Source organism: Megalops cyprinoides, chromosome 24, assembly GCF_013368585.1.
Source record: "Megalops cyprinoides isolate fMegCyp1 chromosome 24, fMegCyp1.pri, whole genome shotgun sequence".
Lineage (NCBI taxonomy): Eukaryota > Metazoa > Chordata > Actinopteri > Elopiformes > Megalopidae > Megalops > Megalops cyprinoides.
In genome coordinates this window covers 14,780,347-14,799,521 of record NC_050606.1, presented here as the reverse complement: position 1 = coordinate 14,799,521, position 19,175 = coordinate 14,780,347, and the positions used below count along the sequence as shown (strand labels likewise).

At 45.1% G+C, this 19,175-nt stretch overlaps 1 protein-coding gene across 1 annotated transcript in view; it reads right to left on the bottom strand.

Moving 5' to 3' along the window:
• The window catches only part of myo10 (myosin X), a 116,293-nt gene that overhangs the window by 60,542 nt on the left and 36,576 nt on the right, over window positions 1-19,175 (bottom strand). The window contains 1 exon segment of the mRNA XM_036518817.1: window positions 13,997-14,155. Within this exon segment, the coding sequence (XP_036374710.1) occupies window positions 13,997-14,155 (159 nt within the window).

The window sequence follows — 19,175 nt, the reverse complement described above, 5'->3', positions numbered from 1 at the left end:
TTTTACAAAGAAGGAACCAGTTCTTATGGTGGGTCACAGGAAGCACATTACTCAAGGTGTGTTGTGGACTTGGAAGCAACACAGACACTTGGCCTGCAATATTGCACATTTCCTTTTTTGAGAACGGGTTACATTGTCTTATGTGAGCCCAACTGTCTGGCCCTGACGTGCTCTATATTAGACTTGGAAATGTTCTAAACACTACCACTGGCAGAAGATGAAATGAGCCCTCTGGTGCTGTTTAAGTTTGGTGTTCTGCTCTTGTTTTTTCTTAACAGCTAACCAAAAATAGCTGCCCATATTCAGAGCATGAATCACTCGCACACTGGTGGTGTGTAAAAAAGTACCCTCCTGCCTGTCAAAACAGGCCACATCACAAGGGATGCCATTTGCCGTAATGAAAAGAGAGCCTTGTCGTTCTTCCCCCCAGCCCCATTAAAGACCAAGCATGAAGGTTAAAAGACACCAACGGTAACTACCCGCATTTCTGCCATAAAAAATACAAATGAGTGCCATGCACTGAGAAGATAGCCCCATGCGTCACACAACTTCGGTTTCAAATGTTTGCAGATGAGCCTGATGTTGTAAAACCAGAATGAATCACGAGTCGAGTCCGGCTACACCGTCTGCACATGAGAATGGAATGAACGATACTGCAGCTGATAAAGAATCAAAGCTCTTCTGATGGACGGACCAATGGAAAGATGCGAAGAATCGTTTCCCTTTAGAAGATTGATATAACACGCAGAAGCACATGAACATTCAAACAGGCATAACACAAGGACAACAACCATTGAAGCGTGGCTTTTCCTTAGGAGTCTTTGTCTGCCACAGAAAGTTATGCAGTTTGGGTTATGGAGTTACGGAGAGTTATCGAGGCCTCACCCCGAATGCTCCCTCTCTACTGATTGAGACCTGAGGCTCAGAGGAATGACTGTCTATGTCATGCCAGTAAGTAAATTGCTGCATTGTTTCCAAAAATGTCCTCAAGCCACTCCTCACCATATAGAGCAGCAATTAAGGGTTTGTCAGGGTCAGCATTCTAAAAGCAAGCCGTTATTCGATGACTACAAGAAAATCCTTCCATCTTCAGCATTTTTCTTCTTTCCAAGAAACAAGCAGCTCCATATCAGGCAAGCAGATCCAATGTCTGACTGTTTAAAACATCTACTGTGAACAATTAACAGTTTTTCAATGTTTGACAATTGTACATGCCAATTTGCTTCTGCCCTCTCTAAAATTCAAAACAAGGCCCTCTTTTATACTTCACAACCTTCTGCAATGCCGAGAAACTCTTCTGGCTGGAGAGCTCTTGGCATGTTCTGCGGTTATGGTGCAGTGACTAAGAGATAATGAATGGCCTTTGAAGCAGCTCTGATGCTTCTTAAAACAAACTACATCCATATTTCACTGAATTTGGCTGGCTTTCACAGGCAAACGGACCCTGCATTTCTGCCCTCCTAAGCCTTTCTGCTGCATAAGTCTCCTTTTGCTCTTGACTCATGTCACCTGACCACAAAGGCTTCAGTCCATTTTTTGCCCTTCCTCTGCTGAATTTAATATGCAGATATGTGTGTGTGTCATGCCAGGGCATATCTTGACCTTTCCATTTACTCGCTTGCAAAGAGGACGGGCTGCTTAGCTTTCCTGTAATCTTCAACAAACAGTCTTCCGTAAGGTCAAGGCAACTGATTGAGTTCAGCACTGTCATTAAACTCGGTGCAATTTGGTAGCTGAAAAGTACATGCTTTTTACAACACTCTCCATAAATCAAAAGCAAACTGGATACCAACATAAGCCTCTTTTGGCCCCATTCCCAATCGCTCTGTACAAAACCCTTGGATTCATTCAGCTGAAGTTCAAAATTCCAATAGCCCCTTCTTTGCTCTGTACACCTTTCAGAGTAACCTCATTACATTGGGCTGGCAGTGTTGCTCATGACCAGTGGGTTAACAGTTTGATTCTCACATGCAATGGTATCTTGTATAGTAGAAAAACACTTGAGTTGCTTAACCTGTTCTATATAGAATGAGGACAGGATAATGGCAATAGTGAAGGAGGGCATTACTGGCATTTAAATCTGGATGAGCATGAATTAGGTGTAGGGACTATTATCATATATTGAGTGCTTCAACCACAAATACAAGCCTCAAGGCAATGGAGAAAGAGGAGGAAGTCTCACCTGAGGTGACAGGGGTGATAGAACCACAATTACCCCTAACTCTGGCATGAAGCCTACCTGCTAATGAGTGCTTTCTTGATCCTGCTTTGCATTGCTGTGACCAACATGATTAACCCTGAATGACATTTCAGGTGGTCTCCATGATGAGAAGCAAACAAAGAACTTCTAATATTGCTTGTGACATAGAGTATACCTATAGTTTAAAATGGAAGAAAACACATCTTATTTATGATCTATGATTTTTGTAAAATGCAGATTTGTATGTGTTGATGGGACATTAATGCTTCGCCATTCAGATGAGATTAGAAGGAGTCATCTTGGAATAGTGTGCTATTCTGGGATTGCTACATAGATGCTGATAGAGGTCCACTTAATGCACTCTCGACTCAAGTTCACTGCTGCTGGCTGAGACAGCGGCGGAGAGGGGATTTGTGTCACACCTCCTGGTAGGGCTTTTGTTTTTCACAGAATGCCACAGCAGTAGCAAATAGCCACAGACAAAGAGGCCTGCAGTGTGTGACCTCGCCCTTGTGGTTGCTCTGCTCAACCCTCCTGGGGGACAAAAAGCGTCGATCCGTGTGGGCGCGCGACATACCAAAGACCAGGAAACAAACCAGGAAACAATCCATCATCGATTTTTGCCGGAGCTGTAGCTTGATGAAGTTGCTCTATCATATTTCCCATACTATTATATTTCAGGCGATCCAAGAGCAGCCATCCAAACTCAATGCACCTAGAGTTATTTTAAAGAGCTGCACTGCCATTGGTCACAAACTCCCTAGGGAACACTTTTGCCTGTATTTTCCTGCTTATGATGGGTGGTGCGAAAAAAGAGCTGTCCTTATTGGGTTGATTTGGCACTGGCCTTGTGATTTTGTACTGGAAATAGCACCACTGAACACTCTACTGAGCTGTACTTCTGAAGTACTCATGAGCAGAAGTGCTAGTCTCAAATGTTTGTTCTCCCATAGTGAACAATGACTTCCTGCTTTCTGCTCCACTTCTTAAGTTACTAATGTATCTGTCCCTTTCCAGAAACACCAGGAGACAGCTGTTTGTGGGTGTTGGGCACGTACAGTAATGGGTTAGTGTCATGTGATGGAGTGAGGGTGCTTTACTGCCATACTGTACTTGCTTTTTGGCTTTTTATTGAGCCCAAATGCATTCTGGGCCGTGAACATGATGGAATGCATTAGACAGGAGCTTGGAAAACATTCCAGGCCATCCCCTGGAGCTACTCGCTCGAGTGGAGACTCAGGTTTCTCGCAGCCACTTCATCTCCCTGTCGAACCCGTAGCCAAGGGGGTCAGACAGCAGGAAGACAAAGGGCCGTGCATAACATCCACGACTTTCAATAACCAACTGTTTCTCCCCTCGCTGAATGGAATAAAACTTTAAACTTGATATCAAAAGATACAATAAACGACCTCATGTTTCCAAACCACATGCAGGCATACATTAACCCAAAGCCCGTTTTCCTCTGTGATCACATCTAAAAGGTATTTCCTATTTGATTCAGATCTAGAGGAGACTCTTATGGATTGTATTCTTGACTAAACAAAGCACAAAATTCATTTCAGCTGATTCCAGATTTGGTGCCAAGAGGTTTTAACAGAGACAAACTCATCAAGCCTGTGTAAACATCAGACTGGTTATAGGATTGTTTGCACTTTTAACACACTAGACTTGATTGTTGAGGCTAATTTTTATTCAATCACATTCCTTTGAGGGCTAATTTCAATAGTAGCACCAGATTGCTGCAAGAAATAGTGTTGGTGGACTAGCAGGGGGCACTGTTCTCTCCAGAACAAATAGACACTCATTCCCATGTGTGGATGGGGACACTGTGAAGTAGGGGATGTGCTTTTGAAACACTTTTCATTATACACATATCGTAAAGAGTAGGAGTGATACATTGACCTTAATACTGGCTTAATTAGGATGTTAATAATGATCCATCTGACTCCATCCATCTGATCATCACCGAGTCTATTATTACATTAAACATACAGTTATTGTATAACACATGTAGAGAGATATCTGGCATAAAATGGTGTGCTATGTTAATGTGATGATAAGCATCACACAGGCAGGTACTACAATAAAGAATTTTGAGATTATTTGATGAAAGCTATGAATATAAGAAATGATCACTATCTTTATAATGACACTCATTTTTGGTTTTATGTTTCATTTTTAAGTAACTGAAGTGCTGCTGACAGATACCCAGCAATGTCTTCAGGGAAATGAAAAGAACACATTTCAGAAATGTGTGCAAAGAGGAATCCTTTGGGAAAGGGCTGCCTGCCATCAAGGTCACAAGTACCATAAAACAATGAAGTCTGGGGGCACAACATAAAAAAGACAAGGTCGTGTTGGAGGACTGTGTTGAGATCTTCAGGCTGCTGTATTGTCTGTCTCCTGGGGGTCTGAGAGGGAGAGGGGAGCTTCTTTTCTTAACAACAACTCCTCCTTCCCATAAATTACCCAGGGGTGCAGACATACACGCTCAGAGGTTGGCCCCGACCTGGGCCGGATGAACAGATAACCACCTGGACATGGACAAGAGCCATCACACGGGACCGGGGCAAAAAATAGCAGAGCACGCAAGCTAACCAAAAAAACAGATGTTCCCTTTGCCTGCGTCTGATCTCCAGCAATATCCTTCCCCTGGCCACATGGCAAAGGTGACCCAGTGAAATCCCATGAGCAGCAGGACCGTTCAAACTCACTCCCTGAGTTTTTGTCCTTTTCTCCTTGCAAACGGGGAACCTCATCTCATGAGTGGGTGCAGTGAACGCTACTGACGGGGGCCTCCTAAAAACTTGACCTAATTTTTCAGTTTGACCACCATTCTAGGGAGGGGGCGGTGGTGGGGGTGGGGGGTGGGGGGGCAGCTATGCAATTTCCCTCCCCACAAGACAGAAAGCATTTAGTTTTCACTCTTTTTCTGTGTGTAACTTTACTGTATTGTGCCCCACACACAGAGGATCACAGGCTTTGCTGTGATGGGGGCTTTTCCGCCGGCTGAAAATAACCCTCCTCGTCGAGCGCGCCGTCAGCTTTTGTTCGAAGGCGAGCAGGTGTGAGCCATTATGCTCACGCCGGGCCCAATTAGTGCCGTCGGGGGGGGGGCTGTGGAATGCAACCTGGTGATTGATCTGTGCTGGCCATTCAGAGGGGCCTCTGCATGCTCGGCGCCCTGAAACAGAGGGCCACGGGCATCCCCGGGACGTTTCTCACCTTCGCCTCCGGCAAATCCTGTGGACAGGAAAATCGATCTTCTGACAATGACAGCATCGGGCACACCAATCCACCATCCTTACAACCATTCTCATAGGAGGATTCTGCTGTCAGAGCTAATGGACAACAATTCGACAGCCAAAGGCTGGGGGGAGCTGGTTGAAATAAGAGCTGACGGCCCACGGTGTTTGTGCAAGCAGTCCCATACCCAGCATGCTTCTGTTCCAGCTGCTGTCGCCATCTCAGTGTCTCATCACTTAGCGGGCCCAGGATGGGCCTCCAGCAGCTTTGAAGCCACCAGCTAAACATTTGATCTCTATCGCTGCCTGCTTGCGTGGCGCTGAGTATTTGAATGGCAGTTGAAACGACGCAGCATTTACATACTGAGCGACGCCACAAGTCCGCCTGGCAAGGAAGAGCAGAGCTCACGGCACACTGGAAAAATGTCAGGACAAACTGCTGGGAGGGAAATTCATACGCAGAGAAAGGAACATAAAAAAATTAACTGTGGAGTGCACAGCACTGAACATAAATGTAACAGCCCTAACACTCTTTTGGCCATTTGTCACAAAAAGTACATGCCTCATCAGCAAGCTTGTAAGCTTGAAACAGGGGAGCTGAGAAACGTACCTCTAACCTACCTGTGGTGCTGGATGTGGTTTTTAATGATATGGAGATTAACAACATTAAATAAGGATCACTCCTCTGGAGCCAAGGTCCTTTAAAACCTGATTGCATCTAATGTAGTATAGTATTACCTTTGTGTACTTCTCATTAATTTTGTAGCTCCAGGAGAAACACAAGGTTAAACTGAACATTTTTGATTATGAGACAGTGACTGGAGGCTAGCCTTAACTTTATCCCTGTATTTTCATAATCTTAACAATTAAAACTGGGAGAATTTGAGGATTACAAAGATAATGCCACCTCATTAGGCACAATTAAACATAAGGGAAACAATTGAAGAGGAATTCAGTTTGGTTGTCTTGTGTTAGTCACACAAAAATCTAAAAAAAAAAATGTTCAGGACAATTAGCAAGGTAAGCGTTCAGCCTCTCCTGTTTCAGTCTCAGCTGTTAGTCTTCTGAGGATCTTCAAGTCACCACATCCTGTTTACAGTGGCTCCCGATGAACAAACACGCACAGCAGTGCACACAACTTTATCCCTGTAATTATCATAATTCTAGAATTAATTCAATGCCATTCGCCTCCTCACTTGTCAGCCAATTTTCCACCCCCACAAAGATAAAGCTGGTTTAAAATATCTAAACTGAGAGCTCCAGAAAACAAAAGAAATAATAAAACAGACCCTTTCCTATCTGCTTTCCAAGCCTCTCTCACCACCAAAATGTATTTACCACTGTTTAACTTTGACATGTCTGGTAGGAAGTGTTTTTAAAAACACTCTCCCTGAGTATAAATTAATTTCAAGACTGTACAAGAGTTATCTTTTGAACGGAGAATATTCTACACAGATGAAGTATATCACTTGTCAGTTTCATGAAATGCCTTTCCAGACATGGGTCAAGACCTTAGCATAAATAAATGTGTCCCTATTAGAGGCCCTAGGAGCTAATTACAAATTACAGCCCACTCTCTCTGCTGGATTGCTGATGCAGGTTTACAGGGATCCTCGCCATGTGACAGGATAATTAGCCACAGCTCTGGCGCAGTGCAATCTGGCCACGGGTGCAGTTAGCACCGCTCCACCTCACAGAGGATCCTGCCAGTCTCAAGGGCCAATGGGTAACAGCCAGGAAGGAGGGGGTGGGAGAATGCTGCTTTAAACACCCGCCTTGCCCCCCGTCCCTCTTTCCCACACGCCAAATGTAATAAATCAGCCTGGGTTGAAATGAAAGCCAGGTGCCAGAAGACCTCTACAGGTTATCCCGGGCTCATTTTGGACTCAGCGCTGCAACCTACCAGGGACTGCCAGAGCAAAACAGGGGGGAGGGACAAAGCAGATCTGCAAGCCGTGCATAAAGTTGCTGTCAGACACCTTGGGCCAGACAGACCTGCACCTGACAGATGTATATCCTCTTAAGAGGGCCATATCTCTAAAGGGGGGGGGGGGGGGGGTCTGATTTGTTGCCCCCCTCACCTGTTCGCCCAGTCTGACTTCAGAGAATCTGGACTCCATCCAGTGGTAAATCTCTACATCTCTGAAAGTGCCCGGCAGTTGTGATGCAGCATGATGAGTGAACACGTAGGCTTTCTTTATTTTCCCTAATGCTGTGTTAAAGAGGGGGTGGTGCTCTAACAGTCTGGCTCTACAAGCAAGTGAAAATGCCCTACTCACAGCACACAGCACTCTCTATAACAGACATGAATCTGGGACTTAAAAGCAGTGAAGGAACACTGTTTTGAGGTATCTTACTGCCTCTAAACTGCATGACATGAAACTGCCTGTAACCTCCTCTGCGTATTTGAGCAACATCTCACGTGACATCCTAGTGTACTTGCATGTTAACTCCATTGTGTTCGGACATGTTCGGATTTCTCTTCATGACAAATAACTTTTCCCCCCGAAGATTTTGGAGAGTCATAACGCATGACATAGAAGACTAAACATCCCTCTCGACCCCAGTTCTGTTAAATTCATTTCCATCTTAATGTTTGTAATCCTGAACATCTGGCACAAAGCAGATAAGACTGAAGTGCTTTCTCTGGCACTTGCCTCTGCAGCAGGTATTTAGTCAAACTCCAGGAGGTTTCTGCATTACTGCAAGGAGGCACAGTACCTTATCCAATGTTCATCGGCCTCAAACCTCACCTGGAGGGATGAGGCTTCCAATATTCTGTTCAATTCCTTAACACAGTACAACTCTTGCACAGAAATTCACAGAGGCTAAGGGGGTGTACAACATATCCTGAAACACAAATATATTTCTGTCTGGTTTATGAAGGGCCGTCAGCGTAGGCTGCGGTGGCAGAGTGGCGTGTTTGTGTGGATGGTGGGTATCTGTGGCTTCAGCTGCGGCAGGCCGAGCCTCTTAACTCGGCTGTGGGGCTTGAAAACAGAGGCCCTGGGGAGGTATGGGAAATGACTGATGCTCCTCGCTGAGGGGAGCGGTCAGGCTTGTTACAGTATCTCTACCCCCGGGATTTACGAGCCTCTGTTGAGGGGTCCGCAAGGGGGGATATGAAAGACAAACATTTGGACAGGAAACGCGAGGCCGAGTGACTCGCCACGTCACGTGCGAGCTGCCGACGGGCCCTCTCCTCCTCTGAGGGAAAATGCGCGCGGGACGCAGAGCAGAGGGAGTGCAATTCAATCAGGGGATGAAGGCAATTACACTCACCATCCCCTGTTCCCGCGCGCCCACAGAAAACATGGTTCTGTGGGGCACGAGATGCGGAGATGGTTGACATTCTGTAAACGCAAACAGCTGGAACGCGAAACGAGGCCCTGGACTCGCACACCCTCTCTGTTTCCTGCGAGCGTTCATCACGAGGGAAGAAGAAGAAGAAGGGGGAGGAAAAAATGCGACGATGAAAAACAAAAACAAATGCGCTAACAAAGCCGAAGGCACGAAAAAACCGAGGCGGGCAGAGAGGCGCATTCAGAAAGCACCCGTTTTCTCTGAGCCGCCAGAGAGAGTGTATTGATGTGGGGAGAGCAGCAATGGGAAGTGTCTGTTTGTGGGGTAAGGACCCGAAAGCACAGATGGCTCCAATCAAGGGCTAAGCGAGTGGCTACATTCTCAATTTAACTCCAGAAGGGAAAAAAAAAAAACACATGGGCTCATTTCCTTCGGTCTCCCAGGACTCTTGGCCCTGACGACCAGGAATGGCAGCAGAAAGGCTGGGCAGCTCTCTGCAGGAATGTGGCGTGATGCTGACAGACACAGGGCTCTGGGCCCCACTGAACTTAACACACAGGCTAGAGAGCTTATAGCGCCCAGTCCCAAACAGTAGAGAGATACACAGAAAGACAGGCTAAACTGCTCTTTGTGTGTGCCTCTCCAAGTCCATTTGCCACATTGTACAACCAGTTTAGCTGAAAACTGAGAGTAGCAGTTACCTAGGTTATTTGTAATACTGTGCTCAACAACTGTTCTGTTTTTTTTTTAAAAAAAAAGCAGACAGTGTGGTCTAGCGGTTAGGGAACAGGATTTCTAGCCAAAGCATTGCAGGTTTTTATGCTAGTTGGAGTATGCATGACTTTATGACTTTTATTCCCTTGTGAGGTCTTTAACCACCTGTATTTGCTTTACTGACCTACTGCAAAAAATATCCAGCTGCATAAAATGGTAGTAATTCATATGTAAGCTATGTAAGCTGCCATTGCTAAAATTGTCCATTCAGCAAATATCTAATTTCTCATTTAAAAATCATCACTGCATCAACCCTTGCCGGTAAGACTAATAGAGTGCCACCTCCATTCCACTTACAGCTTAGTGTTTTGTTTGTCCATTAAATCACATATTCCACATATGAAATACTGACTGGTCAACATAAGCTGCACTTACATCCGTCACAGCTCACTACAAAGATGGTGCCAGTATCCCGGTATAATTAAAGACTTTTGGAATTATTTTGAGCAAGCTCTTTTACCAGTGCAAAGGAAAAACTCTCTCCAGCAACTATCACAGCTTCCATTTTACTTTCTTGTTGAACAAACAAACATTTCATGCCCTGTATTTTTCCTGCAAAACAAACTGAACAAAGAGGATATTCTACCAGTGTCTATGATGGTATTAAGAGCAGTAACCTTTGACAAATGGCATCTTGTTTACGTAATCATGTTTGATAGCTCCCGTATGGCAGCAATTATCCAATCTATTTGTCAGGTTAGCCACTGTTGTCCTGTCTCTTTTTTTTTGGGAACACAGATGTGGTAAAGGGCAATATAAATATGAAAAAGAGAAGATACACTTATTATGATACAAAAGGAAAACTGACTAATTTCATTTTGTCTGCCCAGACACAAGGTCCATTAAAATTAGATTTTGCTGAGGGTTGACTGAGTGGTCAAAAGCATGTAATTCGATATGCTTAAAATGGAATGCTCTGTCAGGGGATCGTGGCAGCACGGTGTTTGGCAAATTTGCAATGTCACATTCAGAAATTTTTGCAGGGATGGGACAAAATGGATTCAAGTGGATGGGTCCACACCTTGGACAGCTGTGCAAAGCTGAAAGGAGAGCATATCTACTCACTCCTGGCTTCCTGCTTCCTATGACTTTAAATGCAGCATCAAAAGGTCATTCAGATGAAAAGCGTAACACAGTCCAAAGAAAATCCACAGAGATTTTGTTTATTATCTTCTTAGCTGCCAAACAAAAATGTAACCAAGTGAATTTTAATGCACGCACCACTTCAGAAGATGAGAGCAGGTTAGCAACTGTTATGTGAATAATATCCAGCAGAAACAAATGAGTCCCTTTTCCTCTATCAGTTGCCATGTCTGAGCTGTGACAATAAACAAGATGTTCACGCAATATTGAATAGATCAACAGAACAGTCATTTTCCAGCAGTTTGTGTACTTTTCATTACAGGTCAAACCAGGTGAGCAGAAGACCCATCCAAACAATGACAATCTAAGATGTAATCCAGTCTGGCGAGGAACTGAAAACTAGACAGCTAAGGCACTGCCCTTAGAACCAAAATGTTTGAATCTCAGTGCACACTGCTGTTGTGCCTTTGCTGTAAACAGCTTCAGTAAATATCCACCTGTACAGATGATAAGCTATGACAACCACCCTTTATTAACAATGCCTGCTGAGTAAATTGAAAAGATCGACATTCTCCTTGTGGATCAGGAGTGACACCACATGGACAAAGGCAGGTGCTTTTAAGCCCCTATGGCCAGTGCAGTTGCTTCCGAACTGGGAGACCTTAGATGCCCCTTTAGCTTTCCTCCAGACCCTGGTCACCCCACTGGCCAGGCCAGCGCCGTTAGGAAACCAGCTGCCTGGTCCCCAACATTCCGAAAAAGAGAACCCCACCAAGAAAGCAAGGCTCTGGTTCCGCTGCCTTATGCAGTGTATTGCTCTTGGCTTTTAAACAATGACCGCTTTGAGGAGCAGGCGCAAAACCACTGGCGGGATTAGGAGAAGAATTTGTGCGAAAATAAGAAGGTCTAAATCTGAGCTTGTCTGCTGTTCTGGGGTTGGGGAAGGGAAAAGGGAGAATGGGGGATGGGAGGGGGGAGGTGAAAACCGCTGTGCTTTTCCCCTTTCATCACCCAGCCAACTCCCCACTTGTGGGAACGGTAGCTCACATCCCCCCACTGAGCACCGGACGCTCTCCAGCGCCTTGTCTGTTTGTACATCTCGGCCTTGCTCAGGAAAGCGAGGGCGAACAGGGAGAAATGGTGGAGCCACCCTTGTGCACAGCATCCATAACCATGGCATGGTGCGTCTCTGCCATGGACCAGCTGGCCGCACCTCTGACTCACATGCACAAGCAAGCAGCCACGAGCACTTAAAAGCAAAGTCCTTCAACATCAAGGCGAGCCTCTCTTTCAGACTGTCCGCCCTGTCGTCTGACTGAAGCAACACAACAAACCACATGGCTTATCCTTATTCTCAATAACCCCTTTGTGCACAGAGAACAGCTTTCTGCTGGTATAGTTGAAAGTTCTGTTTGACAAAGATTAATGATAAAAGGATTGGGATTTTGCTTGCAGGGCAGCCCGTGTGATGTCTTTACTTGCAACCAAAGCGCTCTTAACGTAAGAAAAGCCAGAGAAATTAACTCCTGAGATCCAGTGTAATCGTCTTTGCAGGGACAAGCCAGCTCTCAGCAAAGAGGGAATTAGCACACTAGGGCATCGATTCACAAAGTTGTGTTGCATTTATCAAAGGAAACATTTGATTAAATTTGGAAAGAGCTTCAACAACAGCTTGGAACTGCATTTAACCAAAACAAGCCAAGGGATGAAGCCTTTCCATTGTAGCAGGTCCAGCTCTAAGTTCCAGCTTCTCTTCCATCCAAAACCAAGTTCCATTACACTTCAGTGAATGTATCAACCCTCATCAAGTCTGCTCACTACATGCGCAGTCAATAATTCTGGTTGGACTGAAGATTTATCTGAAGGCCTCCGATTCCCTAGGTCCTCAAATATTGGTTGATAATGCGCTTGTGTCTTGCTTACAAATTTAAATTTTGATTCATGGTGAAATTGAGAGAGGAGTTAGCAGTCCATTTCCTAACACCAGCTAAACCATTTTTTTCAATTAGTACAAACATTTCACACACCTTCAACCCACACCTCTCAGCTGGGTTTGCCATTCCTTCCCCTCACTATATCCATCCAGCACTACCCTCTTCTATAATGGCTATCCTAGCTTTGTCCGACCAGCCAACAATCACCTTCAATGCACTCCAAGCCAGACATCTATTACAGTTCCAGACATCTACCTCCTGTACATTTGCAATGAAAATTCTACTGAAACTGGAATTAGACCCCCGCCAGATGAAGTGAAGTACATTTCAGTGGTTCAGACATCAAAGTATGCTTATTAAGCCTTCAAAGAAGTACAGGGGAGATCGTGAGGTTCACTGACATACACATAAAGAAAGCATCATGCAGAGTGCACTTTGAGGACGTGAGGAATGGAGACTACTTGGAGGCAGAGACAAACAGCCTCTTTAAGCTCCAGACAGAGGGATTTACTCTCTCTAAACTTCCTCATTCCCGGTCCTGTCTCCAAGTGAACTCTGCCTGATACACAGAGTTCAGATCTTACCCTTATCTCACTGGCTTGACAGGCCTGAAGACTTGCATAATTTTTGAAGCACCACTTTGACCCTGTGGATGATCATTTACAAACAGTATGTGCCTTCAGGGGCATCCTTGGTATGCTTAGCAGCTCAGGTCATGATGGCCTGCACAATTGCTGACTACCATTTAATTCTCCCAATCTTTAATAACCCTGTTCTTCCTTTTGAGGGAAACTTAGGGATATTCTCTGACAAGAAGTTTGTTATTTTAGCATTAGGTACTGCATATGTGAGTCTAATTGGGACCTGAAGCTAGTATGTTCTTTTGAAAAAAGTTTCAGAGTATTTCAATATTAAAACCAGGGCAATTGTTTATTTGGCTTCACCAAGCACATGTACAAACCAAACGGCCCCTGCGATGAATTTGTGTATGTTCACTTCATCCACATAAGTACTATCCCTGAGTTTCATCCAACCTAGGAGCTATTTTGAGTAGGAGAACAGAATGTGAGGGGGGATATTAGGTAGGTACCACAGCATTTCCCTAAGATGTCACCAAAAGTATGGGGAGACATTACAGCTAAAATCTGTGTATGAACTACTTCCACAGATACTCCAGTCTGGAAAAGGAGAAAGTAAACAGACTGTTACAAGGCAGCTGCAAAAATTATTAGTTTCTATACTCAAACAGGTCTCTCAACATGTAGACGTTTGAAAGTCTATAAACTCAATAAAGCACATCCATTTGTCAGATGCAGTAAATCATTGCTTTTGATGTTTGTCTCCAGAACGCCCTGTAACAGCCTGAGGTGTGCGTGGTCTCTTTCTTCCATTTGGAGAGGTGTGTGGGAATGGCGGTCTGCCGCTGTTGATGCGTCACGCCGTAGGGGAAAACTCACGTAGATGTTCTTCTGCTGGTAGCGGAGGAACAGGTTGTGCATGATGGCTCCGTCGTGGAGGTCTCCCAGCCCAGCCATGTCCTCCACACCGACGCTGCTACTGGGGTGCATGGCCTGCACCTTCTGCCTCGTCAGGGCGTTCTGCTTGTAGGTGTACACCTGTCGAGCAAAAACAAGGACATTACTACAGAGAGCCTCACACCTAAGGAGCTGGTTTCAGCCATTCTTTTTCAGCAGCCATTGTTCTCTGTACCCTGCAGCCACAGTCACAAAAAACACACGCTCACAAGTGATTAGAGGCCAAGAAGGCAGTCAAGACCCATAATATGCCGTTATGCTGAAAACAGCACACAAAAGCAACCTTTTTGAAAAGGCGTCAGTACAAAATATGTTCAACTACAAACATAATGTTTCAACACAACATATGAGACTGGAAAAAGCTTGCACGGTAGGAAGAAGTATGTCTACATGCTTGCAAAACATTTAAGAACAGTTACATAAGGTAAGGCAGGAGGATAACAAGTTGGACATGGTTCAGGGCCTGGAAATTCCCGAAACAAGTTGACATTCTTACAAAACCTTGAGAATAACTCACTCTCCTTCAAAATTTAAGACGGGATTCATTATAATCAGCAGCAACAGTCTGACACAATTAGGCAATATTGAGTATCTTAGCTAGGCTAACTAATGGCATTATAAGGCATATCTAATGCTAAGTTCCATTGCACATTATTCTAGACAGATGATATGCTTTCACAAGTCTTTACAAATTCCACATGTGGTGTGTAATAAGGATCCAGTCGGCCTTAAAAGCAATTAAAACATATCTCTCACTAACACACACTCTGAACACTGGCTGATGGATAATGGTTTCTATGGATACGAACACACCCATCTGTGTGGGATCAGGGTAATGCTGCAAAGTACAAGTTGAAGCAGTGGAAGAGGGAGGATTTATGGAATGAAGATCTTCCTAAGTCAGCTCTTGCTCCTGTTTCCTCTGAAAACATATTACATGGTAAAACTCCAGCGCAAAAGTAAAATGAGGTGCTACATCCTTAATGCAGAGGCGTAGGTCACTATGACAGAGGTGCTGCTCTTTTCAGCACTGTTGGATGCCCTGTTTCGGGTTAGAGGCACAATGCATGGAACTCTGCCACCAAAATGAAACGGGACATTGCACATCGGTCAGCTCAGTTTAAACCAGCCAGAACTCATCCACCGTCCACACCCCCCGAATCATCTTTTTTTTTGGGACAGTTTTGCTTCCATGTGTTCTGAGCTGCATGTCTATATTTGCAAAGGGGCTGGGAAAGTGAGATGCGGAGCGGGACGCAATCGTGTGCCTCGCTGTGCTCCGACGGGGGATCCACCGCCGTCCAAACGGCAAAGCAACCCGGCAATTATGGTCAGAGCGCAAGCCCAACATGGAAAGTTACAGAGTCACTGGCAGATGCATCGGGTACAGAGACAGATAAACCCTGCACACTCCCACGGAGAGAGGCCTGGGAGAGAGAGAGCAAAGAGGGGGAGGGAGTGCGGAGGGGGGCGCTGTTAGACAAATACCGTCATTTTACGCTACCCATCAATTCACACTGCCCGACAAACTGCACACGTTCTGGTCAGGCAGGGCAACACACACTCAGTCCAAGTAAAGCACCACATTACCATATTACATTCGATATTTAGTAGCTCTGTTAGTGTTGCTATTTCTTATCCTTATTTCAGTCCACTGCAGTTTTGAGACCTGGACCTGTAGCCAAACTTTCAGTTGTGTAACCTAGTGTATTTTAAGCCTTTATGAATGCAAGCATTTGCTAACAAAACTGTAACGTTAAAAAAATGTTTGTGACAGCAGCAAAAGTTGAATAAAGCAGCAAAAAAATAAAGCAGGTTTTAGCATAATGCCTTGGAAAGAGCAACTCTACAAAAGGTGTGAGAGGAGGGACGTCCTACAACACAAAAGGACCAGAGGGATTGGTCTGCTCAGGAGATGCCCAAAGCTCAATTTACACCAGTCATCACTGTGCCACCACTCTGTGGGAGGTCTCTGAAGGCATTCAAAGACTTCCTAGGAGACCTCTGGGCTATCTGATCCAACTTCATTAGATCAAAGTGGAGCTGAAAGAGATCTGCTTTCTGCTCTCTGCTTGACGTCTGCATGACCGAGCGCATGGGTGCTTGTTTGTCAGATATGTCCAAACCAACCCCACACTTTTGCTTTTAGTCTTGAAAATGTTTGTGGTGCTGCAGATGGCTTGAAAATCACTTGTATTTGATTGTTAGTGGCTTTTGAATGAATCTGCACGACCCCCTTCTCTGGGACTAATTTAGCTCCTTCCAGCATTTTCGTCTCGTATTCCAGTGTAGCCCTGGAAGCATCAAATAGCCTAAATCCTAAAATAATGTGAAGTCGTTAAGCGGCCTCCTTTCGTCTCCTGCCAATACGTAAAACACATCCATCGTTAAAGTATAATCTTGGAACTGTCGTCTTTGTTCAATGGCGCAACGTTCCAGGAGATTCATATCGCAGACATTTCATCACCACGTACGACAGCCGAAGTGCAAAACTGGCAACCCAAAACGCTTGCGCTTTGCAGCAGCTCCATTACAAAAAAAAACATTTGAGATCCATACTGTAGTTTATATGTGACCTAAGATATGAGCCATTACATTGATTTATGCCCTAAGAGGGCTCTGACCGCAGACTGACAAAAAACGGAATGTCAGACGCGTTAAGCCAGCATTAGGCCATTGATGACCGCGCATACCAGGGTTTTACACATGAGCAGGGCTTTCCGAACCATCAAAAAAGACATTTTCTCTAGCTAATCTATTTCACACAGCCTTACTTGGTATATCGGGACTGCCTAAGCATCAGAAGAAAAGCCTTCGGACAAGCTTGAGTGAAACAATAAAGTTATGGTCTACGGTGAAATATAATGCAAGAAAACTGATGAAAATTCAAAAGTTCAATTCATACTCCACCATCTGCTTCAGCCACTGGCCAACACCATACATTTCCAAAAGCATTCCAAGACCAGAAAATGTCAAGTTAACGATCACACTCAAATTACATAAACATGACAGTGTTAAAACTGTAACTGTAAGGTGAGCTATTCTTTTCTGGTATGAGGGGGGGTTGAGTGTGACAGAACAGAATTAATTTAAAAAAAGGTACTTAACACCTCAGCCAGCGACCATCCCCCTAACACCACCCTTCCAGGGGAGAAGTGCTACATGACGGCTGAGGTGTGAGGTGTTAAGCCTGCTTTTAGACTGACCTGTGTTTAAACCTGTCAGAGGCGACTTATCTGGGTCATAAATTTTGGGCCCTCACTGCAGGGCCTCCTGTTGGTCACTCATTCACCACCCCCGTCACGCCGGAGGAAGAAGACGAGATAAAAACAAGTGGGGGTGCGGGGACACTGACACCAGCACCGTAAAGGCAGAGGTGGGGGCCCCTTCAAAGAAACATCACCCCCACCTTTCTGACATGCTTTCATTTGCCAATATTTTACTCTCTACCTTTCAGACGCTGAAAAACTGGGGAACAGACAGTTTGTCAGACGGTTAATCACATGCTATTTGACCTCAGATTTTGCTCAGGAATGACAAAGAAACCTCAAACACCCTGGAGGCAAACAGTATCAGTCTTGTGCACACACAAAAAAACATGCTATTTGACTTTATTATACTTATGTCATATCAATTGGATAAGAGCTGAAATGTCATATACCTCTCTGTATTTGAAACATACTGTTGTGCGCAGAATCAAAATGCCAGGGACAGAGAGACCTGAACTGTTAGATACAAAGCAAACACACTCCACCACATAACAGTAAGATGGCTAATGCCATTGCACTGTTCCTCCAGGCTAGAAGAGCTCTGTAATTCAGAAACACTGAAAATACTTTTTTCCAGTAAGAGACTGAAGACCTTGAAGAAGTTTGTGAACAGCTCACAGGAGTCTGTGGTATGTTGATTTCAAATTTCAACAAGGGCAAACAGCACGAAACTTCATCACACAGTTCTGATGTCCGACTGTTGTCAATTAAATGTGAAATAAACACCCCAGTGATGCTGGCTTTCTACGGCACCTCGTGTGGGCGGGGAACCCCAGCCAAGGGCAGAATTTAAGCTCACATCTGTGACTCTGTAGTGTCAAAACCTCCTCCGAGGAAGTCCTTTGTTGAAAAGATGCCTTCATGAGCCTGAACGGCGGGGGTCTGTGGGGTGCATGTTATATTCCGGGTCGGAGAGGGGAACGCAGCTTTGACCCCCGGCCGCGGTCAGGCCCGGGTGACATTTTCAGCTCGAGCCCAATGAAAGCATGTCACTGTTGAGAAAGTCAATCGCATGTGACCCTTCTTCACAGACTCTCTCTTTTCGGCCGAGTCCCATTCCTGGCATTCCAGGGCGTGCTTCTCATGCGTCCTCGGTGGACGCGGCATTGCCCGCTCTTCCACCGAGCAATGGCGTGAGGGTGAAGGATGGGAGTCGCAGAGTGTTCGGCCTCAACGTCCTTCTGTTTACTGACAACAAGCCCGCACGAGCCACTGTCGCTGGAAATAGTGGCAGTCACATTTTAGCAGCAATTACATTCTCAAGGCACGCACACACACACACACACACACACACCCACACACACACACACACAAACACACTCATTGTGCCACTTTCCTTTTGTGCCTACTGTCACAAAAAGCCTAAACACTGGGATCGAAATATACTTCTCTGCCCTTGACAGTATTGGTGTTTCCATCATGGCAGGATGCAAATAACACGATGCCGGAAAGCAGACGCCCAGACACAACAGGACCAACTCCAATCTGTGCCCTTTCCTTATTATGGAACATATACCGCATGTTTAGGTTAGATAACAGCACAGACATTGGTCTAGATAAATTGGTCTAGACTGAGGGTGCATTTCCCTCTCTGTCGGAAACAGGAGCTTTGGTTCTGTGATCGTTCACACACAAGGACACAGTCTGAGGGCACAGTCCAGACATGGGTCTGGCTGGGTGAGTGTCCAGTCCCTGTGAAATCCAGAAATATCAGTCACTGTGTCACTGTTTCACCCTGTCTCACCAGTCTGCTCTGTGATACCCCTTGCATTATAAGCACTGCATCCTAACTTACAGGACACCTAAGTCTGTTTTGTGAATGACACAGTATC